At 39.8% G+C, this 25362-nt stretch overlaps 1 protein-coding gene across 1 annotated transcript in view; it reads left to right on the plus strand.

Moving 5' to 3' along the window:
• The first annotated feature begins 1114 nt into the window (after positions 1–1114).
• The window catches only part of LOC137496915 (uncharacterized), a 407120-nt gene continuing 382872 nt past the window's right edge, over positions 1115–25362 (plus strand). The window contains exons 1-2 of the mRNA XM_068228115.1: positions 1115–1134; positions 24841–24956. Of these exons, the coding sequence (XP_068084216.1) occupies positions 24935–24956 (22 nt within the window). The 5' untranslated portion in view covers positions 1115–1134; positions 24841–24934. The remainder of the gene's footprint in view (positions 1135–24840; positions 24957–25362) is intronic.

Below are 25362 nucleotides of genomic sequence, written 5' to 3' on the forward strand. Positions count from 1 at the left end.
TAAGTCCAAAAAGTTTAATGAGTTCCTAACCTCATCCTCTTTAGTAAACTTAACATTGGGGTCAATTTTGTTTAGGGACTCCAAGATCTCGTCACTATTAGTGACATTTTTGACGAAAATTATGAAGGTATCGTCTACAAATCTCAGCCATAAACATACGCCTTTTATTTGTGTTATAATTTTTGTGTGTTCTATTGTGTCCATATAAATGTCTGCTAAGATGCCAGAAAGAGGGTCGCCCATCGCTAAGCCTTTTTGTTGGTAAAACTTTCCATTGAAAGAGAAAAAGTTGTTGCTTAAGACAAAATTTAATATCTTTATGAATTCTTCAATTTCCATCTTACTAAGGCCGCTGTGTTTATGGATATTATCTCTGATAATTCTTACAGTTTCTTTGGTAGGGATGTTTGGGTACATGTTTACGACGTCGTAGGAGCACATTGAGTGATTGGGTCGCAGCTTAAACTTGTTTAAAATTTCGCAAAAAGTGAATGAATTTTTTTAAAGGGTGTTTATTATTGAATACGTAATGTTTTTTAGAAAGCCGTGAATGAATTTTGATACTTTATAGGTGGGGCTGTTTCTACAGTTTATGATAGGGCATATTGGAATGTCCTTCTTATGAATCTTTGGTAAGGCTCTGGCTGTCGGAATACTAGGGTTCATGTTAAAAAGTTTTTGTTGTTCTTGTTCATTGAAAAGAAAGTTAGAACTTCTTATTAGAGTTTTTAGATTTCGCTGAATTCTCGTGGTTGGATCTTTGTTGACTATTGTGTATATTTTGTCCTTGAAAAAGTCTTCTGTTTTTTTGAATGTATGTGTTTTGATCTAGGGGAACTGTGGATCCTCCTTTGTCCGCTTTTGTGACAATAATGTTGTTGTCATCAATTTTCTTTTTTACGTTCTGGATCAATTTTTTGTGGTCGAAATTTGAATATGCGTTTATTTCTTCCGCTAGTTTTGGTAGTTTCTTTTTTACCTCAAATCTGGTATCATTTTGTGTTTCTAAAGGGAGTTTAGAAATGTTAGCCTCGATCTCAGCTACTGTGTTGATAATATCCGTTTCTTTTTTCTTGCTAGGCCAGTTATGTTTTAAGCCTTTATTCAAGATCCCAATTTCTTCTTCAGAGAACTGTACGTCTGTCAAATTAACTACTGTGGGTGTATTGTTCTGTGAGGGAGCCGCTTTTTGCGTGTCTGAACTACGTTTTGGTAACCGTGATTGGGATGCTTTTAATTGAGATAGTTTCTTGTCGAGAGTAACTTGCTTCCTATCCAATAAAGCAATCAATTTATTGTCCACATGTAGTTGGAAAGTGTTCCATTCTAACGGATGTAAAGCCTGAGCTAACGCTAAATGAACTCTATATAACTGCAGATTTAAAAGTGACTTCTTTTTATATGACGCTTTAATTTCATTTCTTAACCAAATGTCGTTGACCTTGTTTTGAACTCTAATCAAGCTTTGGTTAGATAAGTTTTTTTGCTGTGTAGGCTTCAAAAATTTTGGGATCAATTTTAGTTCTAGACACTGTTTTAGAAAGGCTATGTCTTTAGTTAGTTTACAAATCTTGACCTTAAGGTTGAAGTACCTATTTAAACGGTATTTTGCCTGGTTGGCTACCGAATTACAAGTAACAACTCTCATTATTGTTCCGTATTGAAGATGACGTTAGGCATATATATCAAGGATAATTTAATAAAAAACCACGTATTCAATACTTTCCACGTTTAATGTGGTTATTATCTACATGATTTTATGTAGACTTATTTGGTCAGGTACATGTTTCACCCATGTATTACCCACCAGGTGCAACTTTTTGAAAAAAAATATTTTGACTTGAAGACATTAAAAATTTATAGTTTAAAAATATAGAGAATCATGACTAATTATTTGAAGTTTCAAACCATATTTATTTATATTACCTAACTGATTTTGGTAAGATATTATACTGCCAAAAGTACATGGTATTCCATATTACACGATTCCCCTCTACTTACAATGATCCCCAAAAGGAACTTTCACCCCATCGACGCAGTAATTAAAACTCAGAGTGAAACTTACAACCTGACTTTTAACCCCGTTTATCATCATACCACTGCCCACCGTCCATCTCACAACACTATCGAGGTCACCCTGCAGTCGCTCATAATCTTGTAACTTATTTATCACTCTGTACAGAATAACATCATCTGCAAACAGCGTTATCTCTGATTCCACTTCTTTACACATATAATTGATATATATAAGAAAACATAAAGGTCCAATAATACTTCCTTGAGGAATTCCCCTCTTAATTGTTACAGGGCCAGATAAAGCTTCGCCTACTCTAATTATCTGAGTTCTATTTTCTAGAAATATAGCCACCCATTCAGTCACTCTTTTTTTCTAGTCCAATAGCACTCATTTTTGCCAGTAGTCTTCCATGATCTACCCTCTCAAATGCCTTAGATAGGTCAATCGCAAAACAGTTCATCTGGCCTCCTGAATCCAGGATATCTGCTATATCTTGCTGAAATCCTACAAGCTCAGCTTCAGTGGAATAACCTTTCCTAAACCCAAACTGCCAAACTTTCAAACGATTGCCAAATGAAGCATCATACGCTGTATAAATTCCTATATACACAAAGTATAAACAGAAAAAAGACACATTACGTCCACCAATCATTTCAAATCTACCTACCCGCCCCTTCTCACACATCCCTCCTATAATCCCTGCCATCATAAGCTATACTCCTACTCCCTCTCGACAATCAGTCTGGTGTTGGCATCCGTACCAAGTGCACACAACTTATGAAGAACATAGGAGTGAGTCTCATATAGCTATACATATTTATCTCGATCTTCTAGCTTCCCTTCTTTTCTCAATTTTTTACTTCAAATTATTTTCCTTTCAGACATTCACTTCAAAACAAATTAAACAATAGATCACTATATCTGATGAAAAGGAATACCTATTCATATTACGAATGTTTCCCTAAAGCTACGTAAGTCATTACCCATATTACTAATGATCAAACATAAATTATCAATCAAATTGCTCGTCTACACAGATAAGGATACCAACTCCCAGATCAACTCAAGAACATTGGCTACTGTAGGAATGCCAAAATAGTTCGGCATCAACCACAGCAGTTTGATGTGTCATTTAGTTTCAAGTTTGGATATGTTGTTCGGACCTCATCAATGTTTTAAATTCAGACTGTAAATTGTGTCATACCAGAGGGTTCATATTATTATTAGTTATAGGTGTGCTTATGTTTTCCGATTGGAGCATGGCTGAAAATGACCCAATATACATGAGGTCGAAACTAGTCCCAGTTTTATAAGACAATATACATTCTAACGGTACTGTGTAGGTGGACCCTTCCTACCCTTTGATAGTAAGGTAGAGTTACGTAAGATATCTCCATTCCTGTTGTTAGTTCTAAAAGTTATTTTTACACTGTGCTTATTGAAGATGTTGGTGACTTTATAAACATCTTTATTAGAAGTAAAAGTGTAAAATGCAGGTGTTGAGTTAAAGTGGTTTTGGGACGGTGCTTGAATTAGTTCATTATTCGATCTATGAAAAAGTTGTTGTAGCTGTTGAATTCAGCAATAGCGCGGATAGTATTCAATTCGTTTCTTAAATCTTTCTTAGACATAGGAATATTAAAGGCACAAAAGACTAGCCTGTTGTAAGTTGCACGTTTGTGTGGTTGAGGATGCGAAGAATCTCGTCGAATGGTGGTTGCTGTGTTCGACAAGAGAGTAGAGAACTCCTGTGTAAGCAAATTAGGATTTTTTTTACAAGTTGCTTTATGTCGCACCGACACAGACATGTCTTGTGGCAACGATGGCAAAGGAAAGGACTAGGATTGAGAAGGAAATGGCCATGTCATTAATTAAAATACAGCTCCAGCATTTGCCTGGTGTGAAACTGGGAAACGAAATTAAGATTTTCAAACTAGTGCAATCAAATATGGATTTCTTTTCTGTCGTCAAACATCATATCTGTAATTTATGCCAAATTGAGAGAAGTTTGCAGATGATGTGGTGATATGGGGTGATAGTGAGGCTGAACTACAAGAGAAGCTGAATGACTGGAATGCTATATTCAAGCAATTTGGTCTCAAGATAAGCAAGTTCAAAACGACAGTGTTGCCTGTTAGTCGACAGAACATCCATACTAACATCACTCCAGATGGATCCAAGTTGGAACAAGTCCATCCGTTCCGTTATCTTCGCAGAGTAGTAACAACAGACAGCTGACCATCTGCAGAAATCACTAGAAGCGTACAAAATGGAGCACAGTTTTATCATATCATCTTGTGAAAAATCTTCTTTGGGATAAACACCTTCCATTAAGATCAAAATTAGTACTCTAGAGGATATCTTTTATACCAGTTACCAGTAATTAAGTTGGAACAAAATATTTACAGGAACTCACTTTATTAATTCCGCAATTTCCAAATGGACTGGTATTGGGTGTCAAAATCAGCAGCCTCATGTTTCCGACAAGTTGTTTCATCAGCTGAACGTCTCCGCTTTCGTAGCCATGACTTGACATATGGCTGTGGTAGAAGATGTAGAACCATAACCTAGATTCTCCTTTGAATCTGCATTACACATTTCAGCAACATTTAACCCAGGCTCTGTCTTTATACTCACGTCTTTAATGAAACTAATGTTCTTGGAACTCCATTCAGTTTCATTTTTACTTGAGCCATCACACACCTTTTGAGTATTCTTTGATTCTTCATCTTCATCTCCAGCTCGTTTCTTTAACCCAGCCACTTCAGTAAACTCATGGTCACACTCACAACTCACTTTCACAGCCACTGGAAAACTTGGATGGTACTACGGGGCTACTGATGTTCATTAACTGCAGAGAGATTCCATAATATCTGCTTCACAGCAACACATTGAGCAAAACATAAAATAAAACTTGGATTCACACAAACATAACGAGTGGAAGATAGTTGTTGTGCTCACTTCCTGCTCTCCGAATCCAATAACAGTGTAGCCAACTTTAGAGAACCAGAAAATTACCCAGGAATGTAAAAGAGACCATATCTTATGAACATAAAACCGTAAGGTTCGATATTAGCCCGCTAGAATACACGCATGACGTTTCAGCGCTATGTATAGATTATAAGATTTTCTTACACAATGTAAAAATGTTACGTCATTCTAAAGCGGGAAAATATTTTCCAGAAGGGCGTTCCGGTCCAACTAAACTACTCCCAGTTACCACATACTTGCATCCAAACCAACATAAATATCAGCAAACCACAAGCAGTGGGAATGAATTTCTTAAGAACTATGATTAGAAAGCAAGGACGGACAAAATAAGAAATGCCGACGTATGCCATTTGGTCCAAGTGAAAATATCCCTTAGTGAGACCTGTGTCAAAGCCAGGCTGAAATAATTTGGTCATCTCAAAAGAATGGACCTACAAAGAACAGCTAGAGTGTGGTCTGAGAAGGAATTCAAAGACAAAAGAACAAGAAGTCGGCCAAGGAAGAGATTTGATCGATCAAATTAGAAATGATCTAACTGGACAAGGTCTCGATTTGCAGCAGGTTATGGAAGAACACCTCTACTTGGACAGAAGTAAATGGAGAGCGCTCATTCACTGCACCCAGGAAACTGGAGCTGGTTCAAGATGTTGATAATGAGGGAAGTTTGTTGTAACTAGTTGTAACCCACTAATTTTAAACATCAAGGTGGTCTTGCTTCCGGGATTTGTCATGCCCTGTCTTAGAGTAAACCCTCTAAGAATTTTGGTACTACAGAGCCGACTATGCTTTTGGGACTGTAACACCTGTCAGAGAAATACCCACGATTCTTGTTTTCTGGTGACGGCTCTTGGGCGACCGCTTATCTCCGACACACGTGAAGGGATTAACAAGATTCCCACTGTCCCTAACTACTATCTAGTGAAGCCACTGCCAAGGGAACAGGCTTGGGAGAATTAGCGGGCAAAGAAGACTTTGCTGAGTGACTATAATCTGGCATTGTAAGGAGACATGAGAGGTGATACATAAGTTGGAGGTCACAGGGGTGTAATGTTAGGGCCTGCAGTGCAGGTGGGCCCGGGCCATTAAGGGAACCCACAGACTCCTCGGATAAGAACATATCTAACCTAATGTCACTCTGCACAGTTATGATCAGGGCAATTTATAGAATCAGTCGAAATAGTTTGTTTTTATAATTGGTACGTAGAAGAACTGCCACTTGGTTGCACCTAGCAGCAGTTTCTTGCGTTGAATGTAACACAGCACAGCTGTAAACATGTTTTACCCTTGATATAGATGTTGATACCCATAGGGAATCTGAAATATTTGTCCTGAATGAGTAAATGTATAATACCAATATAAATGGTCCGTTATTGGACATTATAAATTTTCCAGCTAACTCATTCTTGGTTGCCAGCGTTTCGCCCTCGCGTGCTAGGGTGGTCTCATCAGTTGGTACCTAGCACACCTACCAATACGCTGGCTAGTGCATACCGTGGAGGCCACTGTGTAGGCTAACTGGAGCCACCGGCAGTGCCAATGCACTAAGAGACTTTGTCTCATTATCAAAAATTGATGCCTGCTTGGCCATCAGATAATATAGATGTTGATTCCCATAGGGAATCTGAAATATTTGTCCTGAATGAATAAATTTATAATACCAATATATATGGTCGGTTATTGGACATTATAAATTTTCCAGCTAACTCATTCTTGGTTGCCAGCGTTTCACCCTCGCGTGCTAGGGTGGTCTCATCAGTTGGTACCTAGCACACCTACCAATACGCTGGCTAGTGCATACCGTGGAGGCCACTGTGTAGGCTAACTGGAGCCACCGGCAGTGCCAATGCACTAAGAGACTTTGTCTCATTATCAAAAATTGATGCCTGCTTGGCCATCAGATGATATAGATGTTGATTCCCATAGGGAATCTGAAATATTTTTCCTGAATGAGTAAATTTATAATACCAATATAAATGGTCCTTTATTGGACATTATAAATTTTCCAGCTAACTCATTCTTGGTTGCCAGCGTTTTGCCCTCGCGTGCTAGGGTGGGCTCAACAGTTGGTACCTAGCACACCTACCAATACGCTGGCTAGTGCATACCGTGGAGGCCACTGTGTAGGCTAACTGGAGCCACTGGCAGTGCCAATGCACTAAGAGACTTTGTCTCATTATCAAAAATTGATGCCTGCTTGGCCATCAGATGATATAGATGTTGATTCCCATAGGGAATCTGAAATATTTGTCCTGAATGAGTAAATTTATAATGCCAATATAAATGGTCCGTTATTGGACATTATAAATTTTCCAGCTAACTCATTCTTGGTTGCCAGCGTTTCGCCCTCGCGTGCTAGGGTGGGCTCATCAGTTGGTACCTAGCACACCTACCAATACGCTGGCTAGTGCATACCGTTGAAGCCACTGTGTAGGCTAACTGGAGCCACCGGCAGTGCCTATGCACTAAGAGACTTTGTCTCATTATCAAAAAATGATGCCTGCTTGGCCATCAGATGATATAGATGTTGATTCCCATAGGGAATCTGAAATATTTGTCCTGAATGAGTAAATTTATAATACCAATATAAATGGTCCGTTATTGGACTTTATAAATTTTCCAGCTAACTCATTCTTTGTTGCCAGCGTTTCGCCCTCGCGCGCTAGGGTGGGCTCATCAGTTGGTACCTAGCACACCTACCAATACGCTGGCTAGTGCATACCGTGGAAGCCACTGTGTAGGCTAACTGGAGCCACTGGCAGTGCCAATGCACTAAGAGACTTTGTCTCATTATCAAAAATTGATGCCTGCTTGGCCATCAGATGATATAGATGTTGATTCCCATAGGGAATCTGAAATATTTGTCCTGAATGAGTAAATTTATAATACCAATATAAATGGTCCGTTATTGGACATTATAAATTTTCCAGCTAACTCATTCTTGGTTGCCAGCGTTTCGCCCTCGCGCGCTAGGGTGGGCTCATCAGTTGGTACCTAGTACACCTACCAATAAGCTGGCTGTGTATTGAGTGCATATATCAATTTTTGATAATGAGACAAAGTCTCTTAGTGCATTGGCACTGCCGGTGGCTCCAGTTAGCCTACACAGTGGCCTCCACGGTATGCACTAGCCAGCGTATTGGTAGGTGTGCTAGGTACTAACTGATGAGCCCACCCTAGCACGCGAGGGCGAAACACTAGCAACCAAGAATGGGTTAGTTGGAAAATTTATAATGTCCAATAACGGACCATTTATATTGGTGTTATAAATTTACTCATTCAGGACAAATATTTCAGATTCCCTATGGGAATCAACATCTATATCATCTGATAGCCAAGCAGGCATCAATTTTTCATAATGAGACAAAGTCTCTTAGTGCATCGGCACTGCCGGTGGCTCCAGTTAGCCTACACAGTGGCTTCCACGGCATGCACTAGCCAGCGTATTGGTAGGTGTGCTAGGTACCAACTGATGAGCCCACCCTAACACGCGAGGGCAAAACGCTGGCAACCAAGAATGAGTTAGCTGGAAAATTTATAATGTCCAATAAAGGATCATTTATATTGGTATTATAAATTTACTCATTCAGGACAAACATTTCAGATTCCCTATGGGAATCAACATCCATATCATCTGATGGCCAAGCAGGCATCAATTTTTGATAATGAGACAAAATCTCTTAGTGTATTGGCAATGCCGGTGGCTCCAGTTAGCCTACACAGTGGCCTCCACGGTATGCACTAGCCAGTGTATTGGTAGGAGTGCTAGGTACCAACTGATGAGCCCACCCTAGCGCGCGAGGGCGAAACGCTGGCAACCAAGAATGAGTTAGCTGGAAAATTTATAATGTCCAATAACGGACCTTTTATATTTGTTTTACCCTTGCCGTATCTCACAACACTGTGAAACACTTTCCACAAAACACCTGCAGCAAATTATTTTAATAAATCACAGCAATGAAAATTTATACCAAAATATCATAGTTATAAAATTATATTCTTGCTGTGTAATCCTGAGATCGTATTGTCCACAAATTTTGCAGAACATATAACTTGTGTCACACATTTATTGGACAACAATGTATAATGCCAATAAGAAGTTGGTGTAATAACAATCAGTCAACTCACTTTCGTACGAACTCTCTCTGCACGAAGTTAATAGTACATTAGGCTTATCAGTTTGTGGTTTGATATTTTTCGAACCTTAATTGATGAGTTTTTGTTTTTATTTTGTTATATTTTTCTGAATACTTTTTTATAACCAAGACTTTGGTGTCAGTTGCAGAATACAGTTCTGTATATGAAACTGATTAATATTAAGTGGTGCATGGTTGGCAGTTCAGCAGTTCAGCCATTAAACCATGTAGGCAGTCAAATAAAACCTATTAAACATTACTTTTAGCAATCTTATGATAACGAATAATCCCTTTGTTTACATAGCCTGACAATATATTGAATTACTTCTTCCTGCTATAATTACATTTATATTAGTGATTCATAGGTTTTCGCATTTTATTTGAGGGGGCCCAAATTTTTATTTTGGCAGTTGAGCCCGTATCACATTTGTTATGCTCTTGGGGAAGTGGTAACATCGCCGGTGAAATACTACCGGTAATACTTCAGTAGTTTCTTTACTTTCGTTGACATAAGAATGATCCCATACGACAGAACTTGAAAATGAAAAGTGACATCGTTGTTCTTTCTGTTATTTAGTTCTAGCTCTTTAAATCGCTCCTCGTATTGTGCCTTAATGTGAGGCAAACTGGCTGGGCCCATTCTCACGCCCCACTTCTATATGCCGGAAATAATGTTGCACGATAAACATCTCCTCCTTCATTGTGAGAACAATAACTGCAGAAATAAACACAGCAATGATTTGCCGATATGAAAAACTATTACATACAATAAATAAATACTTTGTTGCTAAGAAAATGTGGACATCAGGTCAGCAGTAATTTTAGTGGCATTTATTTTGCCGTGTATGACCGCCATTCAAAAAGAAACAAGCCCGAGGCTATAAAATTAAAACAAGCACTCTTCATCCACTTGTCACACTGTGACATAAGGTGGTGAATGGCTATCATAAAATTCCTGAGGCTGCCTTGTGAACCAGTTCCGAATGTACTGCTTGACATCGTCCAAGGTGAATCGTTCGCCTCTTTTTTAGCTCACCAAAAATGGTATAGTCACAGGGAGACAGATCCGGTCTGTATGGAGAGTGACTGACGACCTCCCATTTGAATGTCTGGAAGAGCTCCTTGACTGTGTTTCCTGTATGAGACCTTGCATTGTCGTGGAGCAGAATGATTTCTCCAGTGAGCTATGTTGATCGTTTCGCGAAGGACAGTGGAGGTTTATGAATATCACTGCACATTTATCGTCCCATGCTGCAGGAAGTCCATAAGGGGGCCCTTTAAATCAAAGAAGAAGCTGAGCATAACCTTTCCCGCACTTGAATTTGTAGGGTGGTGGCAAACCTGCATGCTTCCACTGGAGACTTTGTTGCTCTGAATCGGGTTCGAAGTGATGACACCATGCCTCATCTCCAGCGACCACCTGCGACTTGAATTCATTCCCTTCCTTGGTATAGTGCAGCCGATGTTCAAGAGAGTGTCCGATTCAACATTCTTCCTGTGATGTCTGAAGACTGAGTGGCACCCATTGGGTGCACTTTTTGCGAATTTTCAATCTGTCCTTAATAATGGCGTGAACAATTCTGATGCTCACTCCGACCTCTGCAACAACAACTCCTTGTAACTCACCGGTCTTGCATAATGAAGGCATCCACCTGCTGGACAATGACATCCATAATGCGGTGTGGATTTCCAGACCATGCATCATCAGCAAACAACATCTGTCCTTTCCTGAATCGCTTGCGCCATGCTTTGACACTTACAATTGACATGCAGAGCTCTCCGTAAACTTGTGCCATTCTTCGATGTATTTCAGTTCCTCACACTCTTTCCGCTGTCAGGAAATGCACTACGCCCATTTGGTCTTCATTTGAGCCTCCAGTTCACTGTTTTCAGCACGACTGAATGGAGTGGACGGTCGATTCATGCACCTGCTAGCTCTGTCATCATGTGGGTGTGCGATCGTGTCCCTCTAGCGGTGAATTTGGGACCTCAGCACTCTTATAGGGACCAAACCTTCCTCCCCAGGTAATGACATTACGATCCTTTCAGCGGTTTTCATTGTATAGCCTCCGGCTGGTTTCTTTTTGAACCAACGTTATCCACGGGATGATTTCGAATAGTGGCAACAATGCCGTTGCACCGCCAGGAATCGGAGCCTACCCTCCCTCTCAGCAAATGAACACACCCTTGCTATTTAAAGCTAGATACTTCATAATTGTTCCGTATTGAACTAAGAATCACAATGTTAAAAAGAAAGTTACGAAGTTCCACCTATTTAATACACTGATATAAAGTTGCACAAACTTGCGTTACAACATGTTTAATATGGCAGCCGATGGAAAAGAGTAGGGCATAAGGTGTACAATTATCAACATACATAACATACTTTTATTGCTAGTTTTAAGAAAATAGAGATTTAATTTGTGTGCGATACATTGTTTAAGAAATTTTATATCTTTGCCCAGTTTTGCGATTTTCACTTTTAGGCCCATGTAACGATAGGCCTTAGATTTCGCTTGGTAAGCATCACCATTTAAAGTTGGAGACTTCATACTTGTGTGTTGATAATTGCATACCTTTTGCCCTATTCTTTCAATCAGCTGCCGAATTAAACATGTTGTAACATAAGTTTGTGCAACTTCATATCAGTGTACTGAATAGGTGGAACCTCTAACTCTCTTTTTAACAATGTGACACCCTTGCCAGTTGTGACCGATCGGTAGCAGAATAGAGTCACAATGTTTTTGAAGCAAGAGCAGTGGAACTGGACAAAAATTGATTTTGCCAGAGGTAACAATGCATGACAGTGACCCCAAGGGCTGCAAGAGGCTAGCGGTACATAAGTATTATCTTGCCAAATAGTAGCAAGGAACCAGCCTTCAGACAAGAACGCAAAAATGTGTCAGAACTGCCTCGGTCTGCTAATCCACTAGTAAGTGACGACGACGTGTGGAATATGTATGAAGTAGTGGAAATGGATTGGAACTCCAAGATTTGTGAGTCACCTGAAGATTCCTGGCTGGCTCCTTTTGATTGCACTTCACATCCTGCGGAATACCCTGAAAATGAAATGCCTCAAGCTGGGTTCAATACAATTTACGGAAATGCAAAAATGGCTACGATATGGCACTGTATTGCCCCCTTTATTGCTGAGCTAAGCCCAGCCAGTGAGCGAGAGATCCCAGGGTGGACCATTCGTTCATGGCTTTCCATTTTTAGAGGCATTTAAGGAAAAAAGGGGTGACACCAAGCAAAAAGGAAAAAATTAACAACAGTCTTACATTTATTGACATAAGTATTAATGTACAACAAAATATCCTTGCTGAGATTAAATACAATGCTCTTTCATGATGTCTGGTCTTCCTGTAGCAATTAACAATCAATCAAACATAATCCTCGTCCTTCCGCTCTATGGTTAAATTCTGGAATGAAAATTAACAAAAGATTAGGCCTTCACTGCCATCAAAAATTAACATATTTTTTAAAGGAAAGTATCCTGAGGCTTCAATAATGATTTACACCAAATTAGTAGGCAGCTATCTCGCTTATTATTTTATAATAAAATTCATTTTCCCTTAGTTTATTGCAATCTCAACACGTGGTCACTGTTAAATACTGATGAATTTCATTAACTAAGGTATGTAACGTCCATTAATAACACCAGTAGAAATTCTGATGGAAAATCTGAGTTGACTCCAAGATTGTAATTGATTAATTATTATTAATTTCCAATCCTATCTGTGTAGCATTTACATCTATCATCACACGATCGTGTCTACAAATAATTCTCACTGTAATTATGACACAGATTTTGCCAATTAATTAAGTAACCAATTAATTATCATCATCATTGCTCGTTATCTCCTAGATTCAAGCTAATTATGCCATTTGTGGACATTATATTTATACTTGCATGGCATTTAAAGTTTCAAATCAGTTTGAAAATATTTTGGAAATTTTAATATAAATGCACTGAAAAATTTCTCATAACCACGTGTTAGTTAGTTAAGGAATAATTTATAAATTGCTTGCCTTTGCTGGAAATGAACTAGACAATCTTTCGTCTAACTCTTTGGTAAGTGCAAATTAAATCCTAGCCTGGTCTTACTCGACGTTATTGTTAGCAAATTGTTCCTTAAAGTACGCTAAACAAGTCATCATGGTGGCAAATCAACGTTGAAAATAATCTGTGCTGTCGCGATGAATGCAGGACCAGATTAAAATACATTGAATAATTGAAAACATGAAAAAATATTCCTAATTACAACACACACACTCACATCATATTCACACAAGATAACACGTATTTCATGTACACAATATTTACAACGAATCCTGCCATTATGAATTAGTTAATTATTTTTAGCATGGTCGCGTCAATAATATCCGGAGGATGAACTCATATCTGGTAATATTCTTAATCCAATTAGAGACTAGTGATCGAACTAGTGGTATCACTTGAAATGAAATACTCATTAAACAGCAACGGAAATCCATCTAAATTTCTGAGATTAACTTGAAAATTCTAATAGAATTACATAATTATCACCATCACATGGGTTACAAGTCGTAAGTGCAGCGTTCATGAGCCTTAATCACATTATTATTACTCCCTATTCATGAAATGTATTCAACGTGTGCTGCATTTTATTTTATTTCACACTGTGCTCCCAAAGACACAAGCAACAAATCATTCAATAATAAATTATTCAATTAATATCCCGCAGGACTGCCAATATTCTAGGTACATCATGAACTGAGCACATTAAATATCACATATAAGGAATCTAAGACAATTTATAGCCCACGACCATTTAATTACATTCTTAACCCGGTCTTCTACTTAAATTTATTATTATTTTAGTGATTATTACATCTATCAGTCCTTCTGAAATGTCGTGAAATTAGATGACTCGATCCTAAAGAATTACAAGTGAACTTAGATGACACTAAATTTGACCCTATCTCACAAAAATTACATACAACTCCAATCAAGATATTTCCAACATCACATGTAGGCAATTGAAATTTATCGCGTGGTCAGCGATTTTTAAATACATCTAAATCCTACATATGAGAACTCATTCAAAGACAGACTACAACAGCTAATCTAATAGATTTCAAATTTCAGTCACACACATGTAACTTAACTACCATGACACCTCAAGAAATGAAAATGAAAATAACTCAATCTACTACAAAAACTAATAGAACTACGATTTGGGGAAGAAAGATCATCTAGTTTTACAATGATGAGAAGATATCAAACATTTAAAATGGTACTCAAGTTTAGCTGAAGTTTGATTCCAGGTTGAGGTTCGTCATTGCGGCATTTTCCCGTCAGTCACCTTCAGCAGCCAGAAATGCCTTAAATGCTTAGCAGGTCATGGAGACACGGCAGTAGACGTCCCATGATGAAATTATGCTGCACGTTGTAGAGGAAGAATCCGCCTTGAAGTACTGGTCGATTCGGTTTGATGAGTTTCACCATGTGCCAGTAATGTAAGCTGTAACTAATGCAAGAGATATTAGAATGTGCACACACATGTTGGAAAATTTAATGTTCTCGTGGAGAGATAAACTTAACTTGGCTCACTAATGTTGAAGTTCACTCCATAAGACTTTATAGTAAAAACTGCACTAAATTAGCAGAGTGGATGTCTGCCTGCACGGCTTAATTCATTTTCCACAAGGTCCCGATGAATATCGTCACCAGCAGAGTCACAGAGTAGATCAGAGTAGCGTAGATTAGATCGGAGTAGAGTTGATCAGAGTAGAATAGAGATTCATCAGATCAGATCAGAGTAGAGTAGAGATTGATTTAATGTGAACATGACGTTTTATAGTTTTTGCTCAGGGGGTGTGCTTTTCTTAGAGACGATCATTGGTTCACGGGGTCTCTTGTAATTGGTCGTGACTGTTTCTAGAAGCTTGCCTGCTCGCAGTGCAGGTCGGCATGCGCGTGCCTCGAATGGGGACGCTGGCTTGTCACGTGATTTACCCTGCACTCAATCGAACATGGATCAATTCATTGTCCCTCTGAATGACAGAAAAACTAGTTTGGTGCGCGCACACAGCTTTCCAAATGATGAATACAACTCGGGGCGAACAATAAAACATTTAATGTCGGCCTGTCGTAAATAATACAATGCTAGCCAAATTTGAAGGGGACATCATGTACTCGCTTGCAGCGCTATGAGACCTGGGCCAGATCGTATGAACCAAAACTGATTACGACAATAAATAGAGAGGCATCGTTACGGGTCCCCATGAAGAAGAGTTCGGCAGACCCGCACCATCGATTAAGTTATGGTATTATTGCTTATGACTGGGATTGTGTTATCATAAAAGAAAGTTCCCCAAGGCAGACCATTGATGTGGAGTACTAGTCGTTTCAACAAAACAATCTGCCAGAAGCCGTGAGAAGAAAACAACACTTTAGGCATAACTCAGTCATGACTCTGCAGGAGAAAACATGAACGAATGCAGCAGGAGCAATGCCATATTTGTTCAATCGCTGGTGCTTGGAAGTGCTCAACCATCCTCCATACTCGCTGGATATACATCCCTGCGATTTGCACTTAATCCGTGAAAAGAAGGAACCATTGCGTGGGATTCGCTTGCAAAATGTTGGAGATGTTATGTAGGCAATTGATGGCGCTCTTTGCGCTACCCAGAGAGTAGGCAGGCAGGTTCAACGGGATCCAAAGTCTCCCGCATCGGTGGGAAAACTTACATCACTTTGGACCAGATAGTTGCCGAATTTACAAGAAAAGTAACGACGTACCATATCTGTTGCCCAACGAAACAAATATGCCAGAATTTTCGGGACTAAAATTGGCCCAATTAGAATCAGAAATAATAATTTAATTAACACTAGAATACTACCATATGTAAAATTAATGGTGTGCGACATATAACTGTGCACTGCTCCTTCTCGTGTTATCCCCACCAGGCCACATTCTTGGTTTCTCTTATGCAGATAGCATTCTCATTGTCCATGGCATAAATAATAGCATTGCAACAAAACAACAAATGGTGCAATGAAATGCAATTGTAGTCCTTGATCTCCAAAAAAAAAAAAAAAAGAAAAAAAAGAGGGAACTCCTTACTTCAAGCTTGGCAGAAGACTACTCTTCGATTGGTAGTGAAGTTGGGATCTCCAGTGAACAACTGCTTCAGCCAGATGGACTTGAATATTTTTTCTTTTTATGCACTGCCAAACACACATTCTTAAAAGGGCCGATGACCTAGATGTCAGGCTCAACAACACCGAGCTCAATAGCTGCAGTCGCTTAAGTGCGGCTAGTATCCAGTAATCGGGAGATGGGGGTTTGAACCCCACTGTCGGCAGCCCTGAAGATGGTTTTCCATGGTTTCCCATTTTCACACCAGGCAAATGCTGGGGCTGTACCTTAATTAAGGCCACGGCCGCCTCCTTCCCATTCCTAGGCTTTTCCTATCCCATCATCGCCATAAGACATATCTGTGTCGGTGCGACGTAAAGCAAATAGCAAAAACAATAAAAAATAAAAATAAACAACAACAATCATACCGAGAAGGTAGCTGTGATGTTTGGGTCACGTACCTATCAGCTTGTATTTGACACACATACGTCTTATGGTGATGATGGGATGGGAGAGGACGAGTACGAAGAAAGTGGCCGTTGCCTTAATTACAGTATAGTTCCAGCATTTGCCTGGTGTGAAAATGTGAAATGTAAGCCATCTTCAGGGCTGCCGACAGTGGGATTCTCAACCATCTCTCAAATGCAACCTCAGAGCTACGCGACCCTAACTGCACAGCCAAATCACTCGATATCTGGATTCTTTAAAAGACTATCAAAAGTCATTAAATAGGCAATTATTATCAAGATAGGCAGTCCGACTCGTTGGCTGAACGGTCAGCGTACTAGCCTTCGGTTTAGAGGGTCCCGGGTTCGATTCCCGGCTGGGTCGGGGACTTTAACCTTAATTGGTTAATTCCAATGGCACAGGGGCTGGGTGTATGTGTTGTCTTCATCACCATTTCATCCTCATCACGACGCGCAGGTCACCTACGGGTGTCAAATAGAAAGACCTGCACCTGGCGAGCCAAACCCGTCCTGGGATATCCCGGCACTAAAAGCCATACGACATTTCATTTTTCATCAAGATAGGCACAAAATGCTGAAATAGGCATTAATTGGCACAATAAAACCAAAAAATTCTTGCAAAGAAGAGCCTAAGTTTCCGTATACAGGAATAAAATAGGCAAAATCTCATTCCTATTCATAACGTACTGTTAACTGGAATTTATTTTATAAAATATCCTGCAAGCAATAGTCCACTGGATTAAGGTAGAGGCTTCCCAGTGACAGTGATAAACTCTGGCACAATTTTTCCAGCCTAGATATGGACTTCGCCCAGTAGATGGGTGTCCTGCTGAAATATCCAATGCTTACCTGCGAACAAGGTGGTGGCCAACAGCTTCAAAACCTTTTCTGAGAAGTCTGTTTGGCAGTCTGTGGCATCTGCAGGTAACTCTGTAGTCGAGTATTCAATGAAAAGAGAGCACGTACATCCAGTGTGTGTGTGTGTGTTTTTTTTTTTTTCCCTAACTATATCATTCGAATGCAGTTTCATGACAGAGGCCCCACTGTCACCTAGACGAGGTGTTTACATTAGTTGAAAGGTACAGGTGCCACAATTCAAAGGAGTCTGGATGGAGTGTGGTGTTCACAAGTCATGGCTGTTCCGAGTGAACTGTGGTAGGCAACAGGATGCAGTTGTTGAACGAGAACACTAGCACTTCTACTGCACCAAGAAGGTTACATGCACAGGCACAATACATTATGACAATGCTAAGGGTTGCTCAGAATACAATTTCATAGTGGAGTAAAAGAGCCCATACATGAATAATAGTTTTGTCAATGTGTTATGTAAAAAACATGAACCCCAAACAGATAATTTTCCTAGGTAAGTTGCTCGACTAGTTCATGTTGTTCTTTGTCCGCCTCTATAAAGTGTCTGGCAGTTAAGAATCCATGATGCTCAATGGGCTTTTAATGCCACTGCAATATGAGTGTACTTGAAAAAGAAAAACAAAAGAGATGGACTAAAGATTGGTTGAGAAGGCACATGACACATGGACATAAAGATATGTTGAGAGAACTTTCTGTACAGCTAATAGACTACAATAATTTGAGGATGTACAAGGAGGAATCATTCAACCAATTAGTGAACCAGATCTTGCCCTTCTTATGCAAGCAAAACATTGTGCATGAGGAAGGCAAATCTGCTCATGAACACCATTATTTGAGAATGGGAGATAACTTAGTCTGAAGATTGAAATGTTTTTTTTTTTTTGCTAGGGGCTTTACGTCGCACCGACACAGATAGGTCTTATGGCGACGATGGGATAGGAAAGGCCTAGGAGTTGGAAGGAAGCGGCCGTGGCCTTAATTAAGGTACAGCCCCAGCATTTGCCTGGTGTGAAAATGGGAAACCACGGAAAACCATCTTCAGGGCTGCCGATAGTGGGATTCGAACCTACTATCTCCCGGATGCGAGCTCACAGCCGCGCGTCTCTACGCGCACGGCCAACCCGCCCGGTATTGAAATGTTTGTCTTACACATCATCTACTGCTATCAGCAGTATAAACAAAGAAAAACATGAAGCCCTTTGCATTTGTTTAAAGGATTGCATCGAGGTAATACAAAATATTTGTAAATGCTACAGGAATTTTATTAACTTTTTTAGTGAACTAGAGTGAAGTTAAAAGTCAAAGAATGCAGTACATCATATGAACTCAGAAGAGAATAGAATATGCCAACACTTAAGACACTCAATTAGAGGGCAAACATGGCTGGGAACATCGATATATTGCTCAGTATGCTTCTCAAATGGTACAATACAGGGCGCTGAAATGTATTGTTGTTTTACATTTAAGGCGTATTAGACGGTCCCTGGTCAGGTCAGGAACACCCTGCTACCGTATGCGACAGTCGACGGTACTACCTGCAACTGTCTGACCGAGGGTCAGGCGGCCAGTACTAAACCTGGCAAACTAGGGGAGAACCAACAGCTACGGGTGGATGAGCTCTCCCTTAGTAGGTTTGATGAAGCCTTTTTGTAGGAAATCTATTTATATAAAATAAGAGTTCTGTCTGTACATTGCTCAGAATTTGAAAATAATGGTATTTCTGTATCGGTCATGTCCATAGTAACAAGAAAATGCACTTTTTACATTTCCATAATTTCTGTCTGTCTGTCTGTCTGTCTGTCTGTCTGTCTGTCTGTCTGTCTGTCTGTCTGTCTGTCTGTCTGTCTGTCTGTCTGTCTGTCTGTCTGTCTGTCTGTCTGTCTGTCTGTATGTATGTACACGCATCACGAGAAAACGGTTGAAGAGAATTTAATGAAAATTGGTATGTGAAGTCAGGGTATGAGCCTCTACAATCTAGGCTATAAATCATTTTACTCACGCTGAGTGAAATGGTAGTTTAGGGGAAGGCCTAAAATTGAATTCTCAACTATTTATGTTATTAGTGGTCTAATGAAAATCGGTATGTGAAGTTGGGGGATGAGCCTCTATAATTTAGGCTATAAATCATTTTACTCATGCTGAGTGAAATGGTAGTTTAGGGGAAGGCCTAAAATTGAATTCTAAACTATTTATATTATTAGTGGTCGTATTTTAAAGAAAATGGGTATGCAAAGTTGGGAAATAAGTTGCTACAATTTCGGCTATCAATAATTGTATTCACGCTGTGAAAAATCGTAGTTTAGGGGAAGGTCTAAAATTTAATTCTCAAATATTGTTGTTATTAGTAGTCCTATCTTGATGAAAATTGGTATGCAAAGTCAGGAAATAAGGCGCTATAGTCTAGGCTGTAAATTATTTTATTCACACTGAGTGAAATGGTAGTTTAGGGGAAGGCCTAAAATTTTATTCTCAAATATTTCTTATTAGAGGTGTAATTGATGAATGCTACATAACTAAGGTTATATAGTATTAAATTTCCTATTATTCATGTCTTATACATTGTTGCCGTACTGGCTATGATCACAAAGATATTCATGAATTTGGAGTTTTGTTACTAGAGTAAGTCCATATCAGCGCCGAGTAACGAGGAAATGGGTAAACAGTATTTAATGAAAATCGGTATGTAAAGTCGGAGAATAAGAAACTACAGTTTACGGTATAAAATATTTTACAAATCACAGAGTCGAAAGAAAACTAAATGTGAAGGCCTACAATATATAAATCTCATAACATTGATCAACAATAACAGTACATTGACCATTGTTTGTCGTGATGTGCTTTGTGGCTTCTGTTGCCCCTCATCTCCGGTAGATAGGATTACTGCTACGTACAGAGTATTTTTTATTTGATTTACGTCGCACCGACATAAGTTTTATGGCGAGGATGGGATAAGAAAGGGCTGGGAGTGCCTTAGGCCTTAATTAAGGTTCAGGCCCAGCATTTGACTGGTGTGAAAGTGGGAAACAACGGAATACCATCTTCAGCGCTGCCGACAATGGGGTTCGAATCCACTATCTCTCGGATGCAAGCTCACACCTGCGCACCTCTAACCACACGGTCAACTCGCCCAGTCGTACAGAGTGTAACAGCCTGCCTGAATATTGATGGGAAGTAGCTGGGGAGTTAGATAACTTTCTTCTTTAGCATGCCATTCCCCTGGTTTTTAAATTTTCTGATACTACTGGTACGTAACACACTGGATCATCATAGCATTCGGGCTATTCAACCCCTCTTTTGAGGCACTGATTGGAATGAACAGTGTGCATATTTAGCAGAATAATGGCAGATGAGTGTTCATGGCAATCTGCGGCCTGGTCATCTCAGCTCTGGAACTTTGGAGTATTAGATTGGCACCGCAATCTAACCGCAGCACTGTTCGTTAAAAGTAATAAAACATGTGGCTTTCCATTTGATCGAGTATTTTATATGATAGCATTGCTTTTAATCGCTACATTCATACTCACGTTTTTGTAATGACCTATGTTGATTTCAGTTAGGAAAACCACAAAGTCAGTCTTTCTGAGAATCCCGTAGCGAAGCACGGGTACATCAGCTAGTGATATATAAATTTATCATGGTTCAGGGCACTCTCTTGCCCTTGGGGCAGAAAACTTCCGCTAAAGGCGGATGAACCATATTTGGTCAACGACAGACCAGGTGTAAGGGCAGTACATCCCCCCTCGGCTGGAATGGCGGACGAAGGCTGCAGTGACTAGTAACCCTTCAATTGTCTTTCATCTGCTTGCCACTGAAAACAGTTCCTAAGTCATCAAGTACAATGCGTTTGTTGAAGTACAGCAACACTTTCACTCTAAAAGAACCTCATGCACAGCAGTCTTCCAACAACAAATTGATTCTTCCAAAAGTCCTGCGGCAATCAGGAAGTTGCGACGGGGGTAGGATCGTGATGTCTGGAAGTCTCTAGTGATAACTTGGCATGTAGGTGGTAGATATCGGTCGTCTTCATTAGGATTGTGGCTGTAGAGCAATTCGGTTGCTGCATCTATGACTGAGCAGTCCTATTTAAGGTCCAGTCTGCTCACCTCTCATGGGGAAGGGGCTAGAAAAGGTGCCCTAAATATAATCAGCCATTTCTAGTACCGATTGGATAGCCGCATCCAATGGTATCACCTCAATGCCATTGAACAACAAAGAAATATTTTGTTACATGGAATGAAAGAACACTTAATGATGACACTTCAAATGAGAGACCCGAAAGGAGAACAACCCTTGTGTGTAGAGAGTTATGAAGATATAATTTCAACATAGCAGCACTCCAGGAGACCCAACTTGCTAAAGAAGGTCAGTTGAATGAAAACAGTGCAGGATACACTTTCTTCTGGAAGGATAAACCTACCAATGAACACCGAATACATGAAGTAGGCTTTGCCATCAAGAGTAAGCTTCTCAGAGACTTGCTGAAGCTTCCAACTGGGCATAATGAATGCATCATTACATTAAGACTTTGATTAAATGGCAACCAGCATGCCACAATAATTTGCACATATGCCCCCACATTAGACTCTAATGAGGACATCAAAGAAACATTCTATTCAGATCTGGATGACATCCTATCAAACATCAATCGCCTAGACAAAATCATCCTGCTTGGCGATTTTAATGTCGGAGTAGGAAAGGACCACAAAGTATGGAATGGTGTCACTGGCCAGGAGGAAGTTGGCAGTGAAAACTCCAGTGGTATTAGAATCCTCTCAAAATGTGCTGAATATGGACTGATAATCACCAACACCATCTTTTGCCAAAGGGATCACTTCAAAACATCATTGCAGCATCCTAGTTCGAAACACTGGCACCTCATTGACTATGTAATCGTCCGCTAGCAAGATCTACGCGATGTTCTCGTCACCAAAGCAATGACGGGAGCTGATGACTGTTGGACAAATCACCAACTTATTACATCAGTGATGCTTTTGTCACTGTCCACCCAGAGGAGGAAACAACAGGAGAGCTTCAGACATACTTTTGACACCGATAAGTTTGGCAATACAGAAATTACGTAAAAATTCAGAGAGCTCCTTCATCGGACTTTGCCAAAAGAATATCAGCCTGAAGTAACGCAACACTGGGAGAATCTGAAGACCACTATTCAAGATTCTTGCAAAGAAAAATTAGGACATAAGGCCAGAAAACATCAGGACTGGTTTGATGAAAATGATAAAGAAATTGAAGCATTGATCTCAGAGAAGAGAAATGCCTTGCAAGCATGGCGAAGGGACATGAACTCCCACTCTAAGAAACAAGCCGTAAGTATTGCCAAAGCAAAACCCGTGAGCCCAACTTTGTGGGCAGCAAAGGCAAAAGAGTTTCAATATCTAGTAGATAAAGATTCATGACAATTCTTCCAAGTGACAAAAGCAGTTTATGGTCCCACCACCTTTGGGAGGAATCCCCTTTGGTCCAGTGATAACAGTACACTTTTTAAAGATACTCCATGATGAATAAGTGGAAAGAGCATTTTGAAGACCTCTTGAACCAGGAATCGATTATTGATGAACAGGTGTATGATGAATTAAACCAAGCTCCCATCAATGAAGAGATTGGCTCCCTGCCAACACTAGATGAAGTTAAGCATGGTGTCAAGCAAGCAAAGCATCATAAAGCCTCTGGTCCTGATGGTATACCAGTGGAAGCTCTCAAAGAAGGAGGTGAGGAATGAATAAGATACATACATGAACTGATCTTGTCTGTCATGCTGTACGGTCGTGCTCGTATAGTGTCTTAACACTGACATTATACTGGGATTCTTTCACCATGGTCTCTATGCTGTGTGTATGTATGTTTGGTGGATTTGTGCGATTATCCATCTCTCACAGGTGCTAGTTTAGCTCCACAGTTACTCCTTTACTTACATTTGCTCTGTGCTCTAATTGCCTGATTAGTCGTTTATTTTAAATAATTTTCCTTTCTGCTTAGATGGGTCATTTTTAGTAATGCTTGTTGGTTGCAGTAACTATGGCAACCTCTCGTCCTCCTTGCATTAGTTTGGTGTTATCTACTGGTTTTGCCCTTGACTTTGAAATGATGATGGCTCATATTTAGCATTACCGTAGGGAGATAATCATATATATTTGAATATTGAGCAACACTGTGGGTTCGTTAAATTGGAAAGCTTTGTGAGAGAGGCGAGTAGCCAACAGTTTCATTTTGGATCGCGCGGAGTTAGAGGACAGTCAGTAGCAAGCTTTGAAATCGTGAGTAATTTGAAAGCTTGAACAAGTCTGCAGAGAGTGTCGCAGTATTGCCTGATAAGCAGCGTGCTCAAAGTAACCCAATCGCGGGATAGAAGGCGTGGTTGACGGTCATTGTGAAACCCAAGACAAATTTTTCCACACTACCAACTTCATCCATCGCAGTGCTGACCTACTATTATCTTATGGAAGAAATCTGTTATTTAACCTATGCTTCAGTTTTGATATGAATACTGACTTGTAGTTGATTTTACAGACACATATCTGTTCATATTTTGGCTACTTTAAATCAATGTACTGAATTGCTCTTTTCCAACTGTCATGCGCTTCGTCTTCAGCAAGCGGTCGATCCCAAGCCATAGTCCCCTGGGGAACCCCCTCTTTTGAATAAGCCAAGTGAATCTATAACGCCACAAGCAGCAGGGGAAGGCCATTCGTTTCTCAGTGTCCATGTTAGTCGGGACTCCAGTGTTCTTTGTCTGTTATACATTTCAACAGTAACGCTATTACTAATATAGTTTTGAGAACCGAATGTAATGAACAGTAAAGCCATTTGAGAACTCTCTTAAAATGCACAATCCTGCTGCGAATTAAGACCGATAAATCCGGGAGTGAACAGTATGTTATTGTTGCAGGTACCTCTGCCCATATGACGAAATAGAGTAATGCCAAGTGCACGAGGCACAGTGTACGTTGAAAATTTGGGACGGTAAAGGCTCAAACCTCCATGACTCTCGTGGACTGATTTAACAGTGGTTATATGCAAACATTTATCGGGTCGCGTATCGCGATCACAGGAGTCGTGTGTGTGCTCGACACGATTATTTCATTGTATATGGTCAATATACGAACTATTCCGTTAAATATTAACTGTGAACGAAGGTCAATATTCTATCTGTTTAATTATTTGTATAGAGTGATATTTGTGTATGTAAGTGAAAAGGTATTAACTATTCATTCTAATAGTGTTATCTACAAGGACTACGATGGCATCATCCTGTGCTGATCCAGTGTTATGATAGCAGCGTAAATCTACAGCCACAGCAGTCATGTGGCTGGCATGGAATCCAAGATTGACAAAGGTAAGTGAAATGCTAATAATATAAGCATGTTCTTAGAAGTCAGCTTAGTTTCATCCTATGTAGATTTTAAGTTTACATTAAAAGTCAGCTCGCTAGGGCTGAGCTATGCTTTGTTTTAGGTTTTGTAACTGGTTATCCAGGGCGATTGCATGCTAATGCCCTTATTTTTCTGTGTTAGTTTAGTACTGGGAAAAGAGGATGCAATTAGGTGTAGATAGGAATGTTTTATTTCGTTTTTTTTCAGGTTATTACGATATATGTATTTTAGGTGTAAAATCAGGAGGTAGCTTCTTCATTACCGATGCTATGCGCCCTTAATGCTTAGGGGGATAAGAATAGTCAAAGCAATGTAGGTTTCTTTAATTACTACACAAGAGCGCGTTTTCAAGTACATTTCGGCCGCCGG

The sequence above is a fragment of the Anabrus simplex genome, chromosome 6 (assembly GCF_040414725.1).
Source record: "Anabrus simplex isolate iqAnaSimp1 chromosome 6, ASM4041472v1, whole genome shotgun sequence".
Taxonomy (NCBI): domain Eukaryota; kingdom Metazoa; phylum Arthropoda; class Insecta; order Orthoptera; family Tettigoniidae; genus Anabrus; species Anabrus simplex.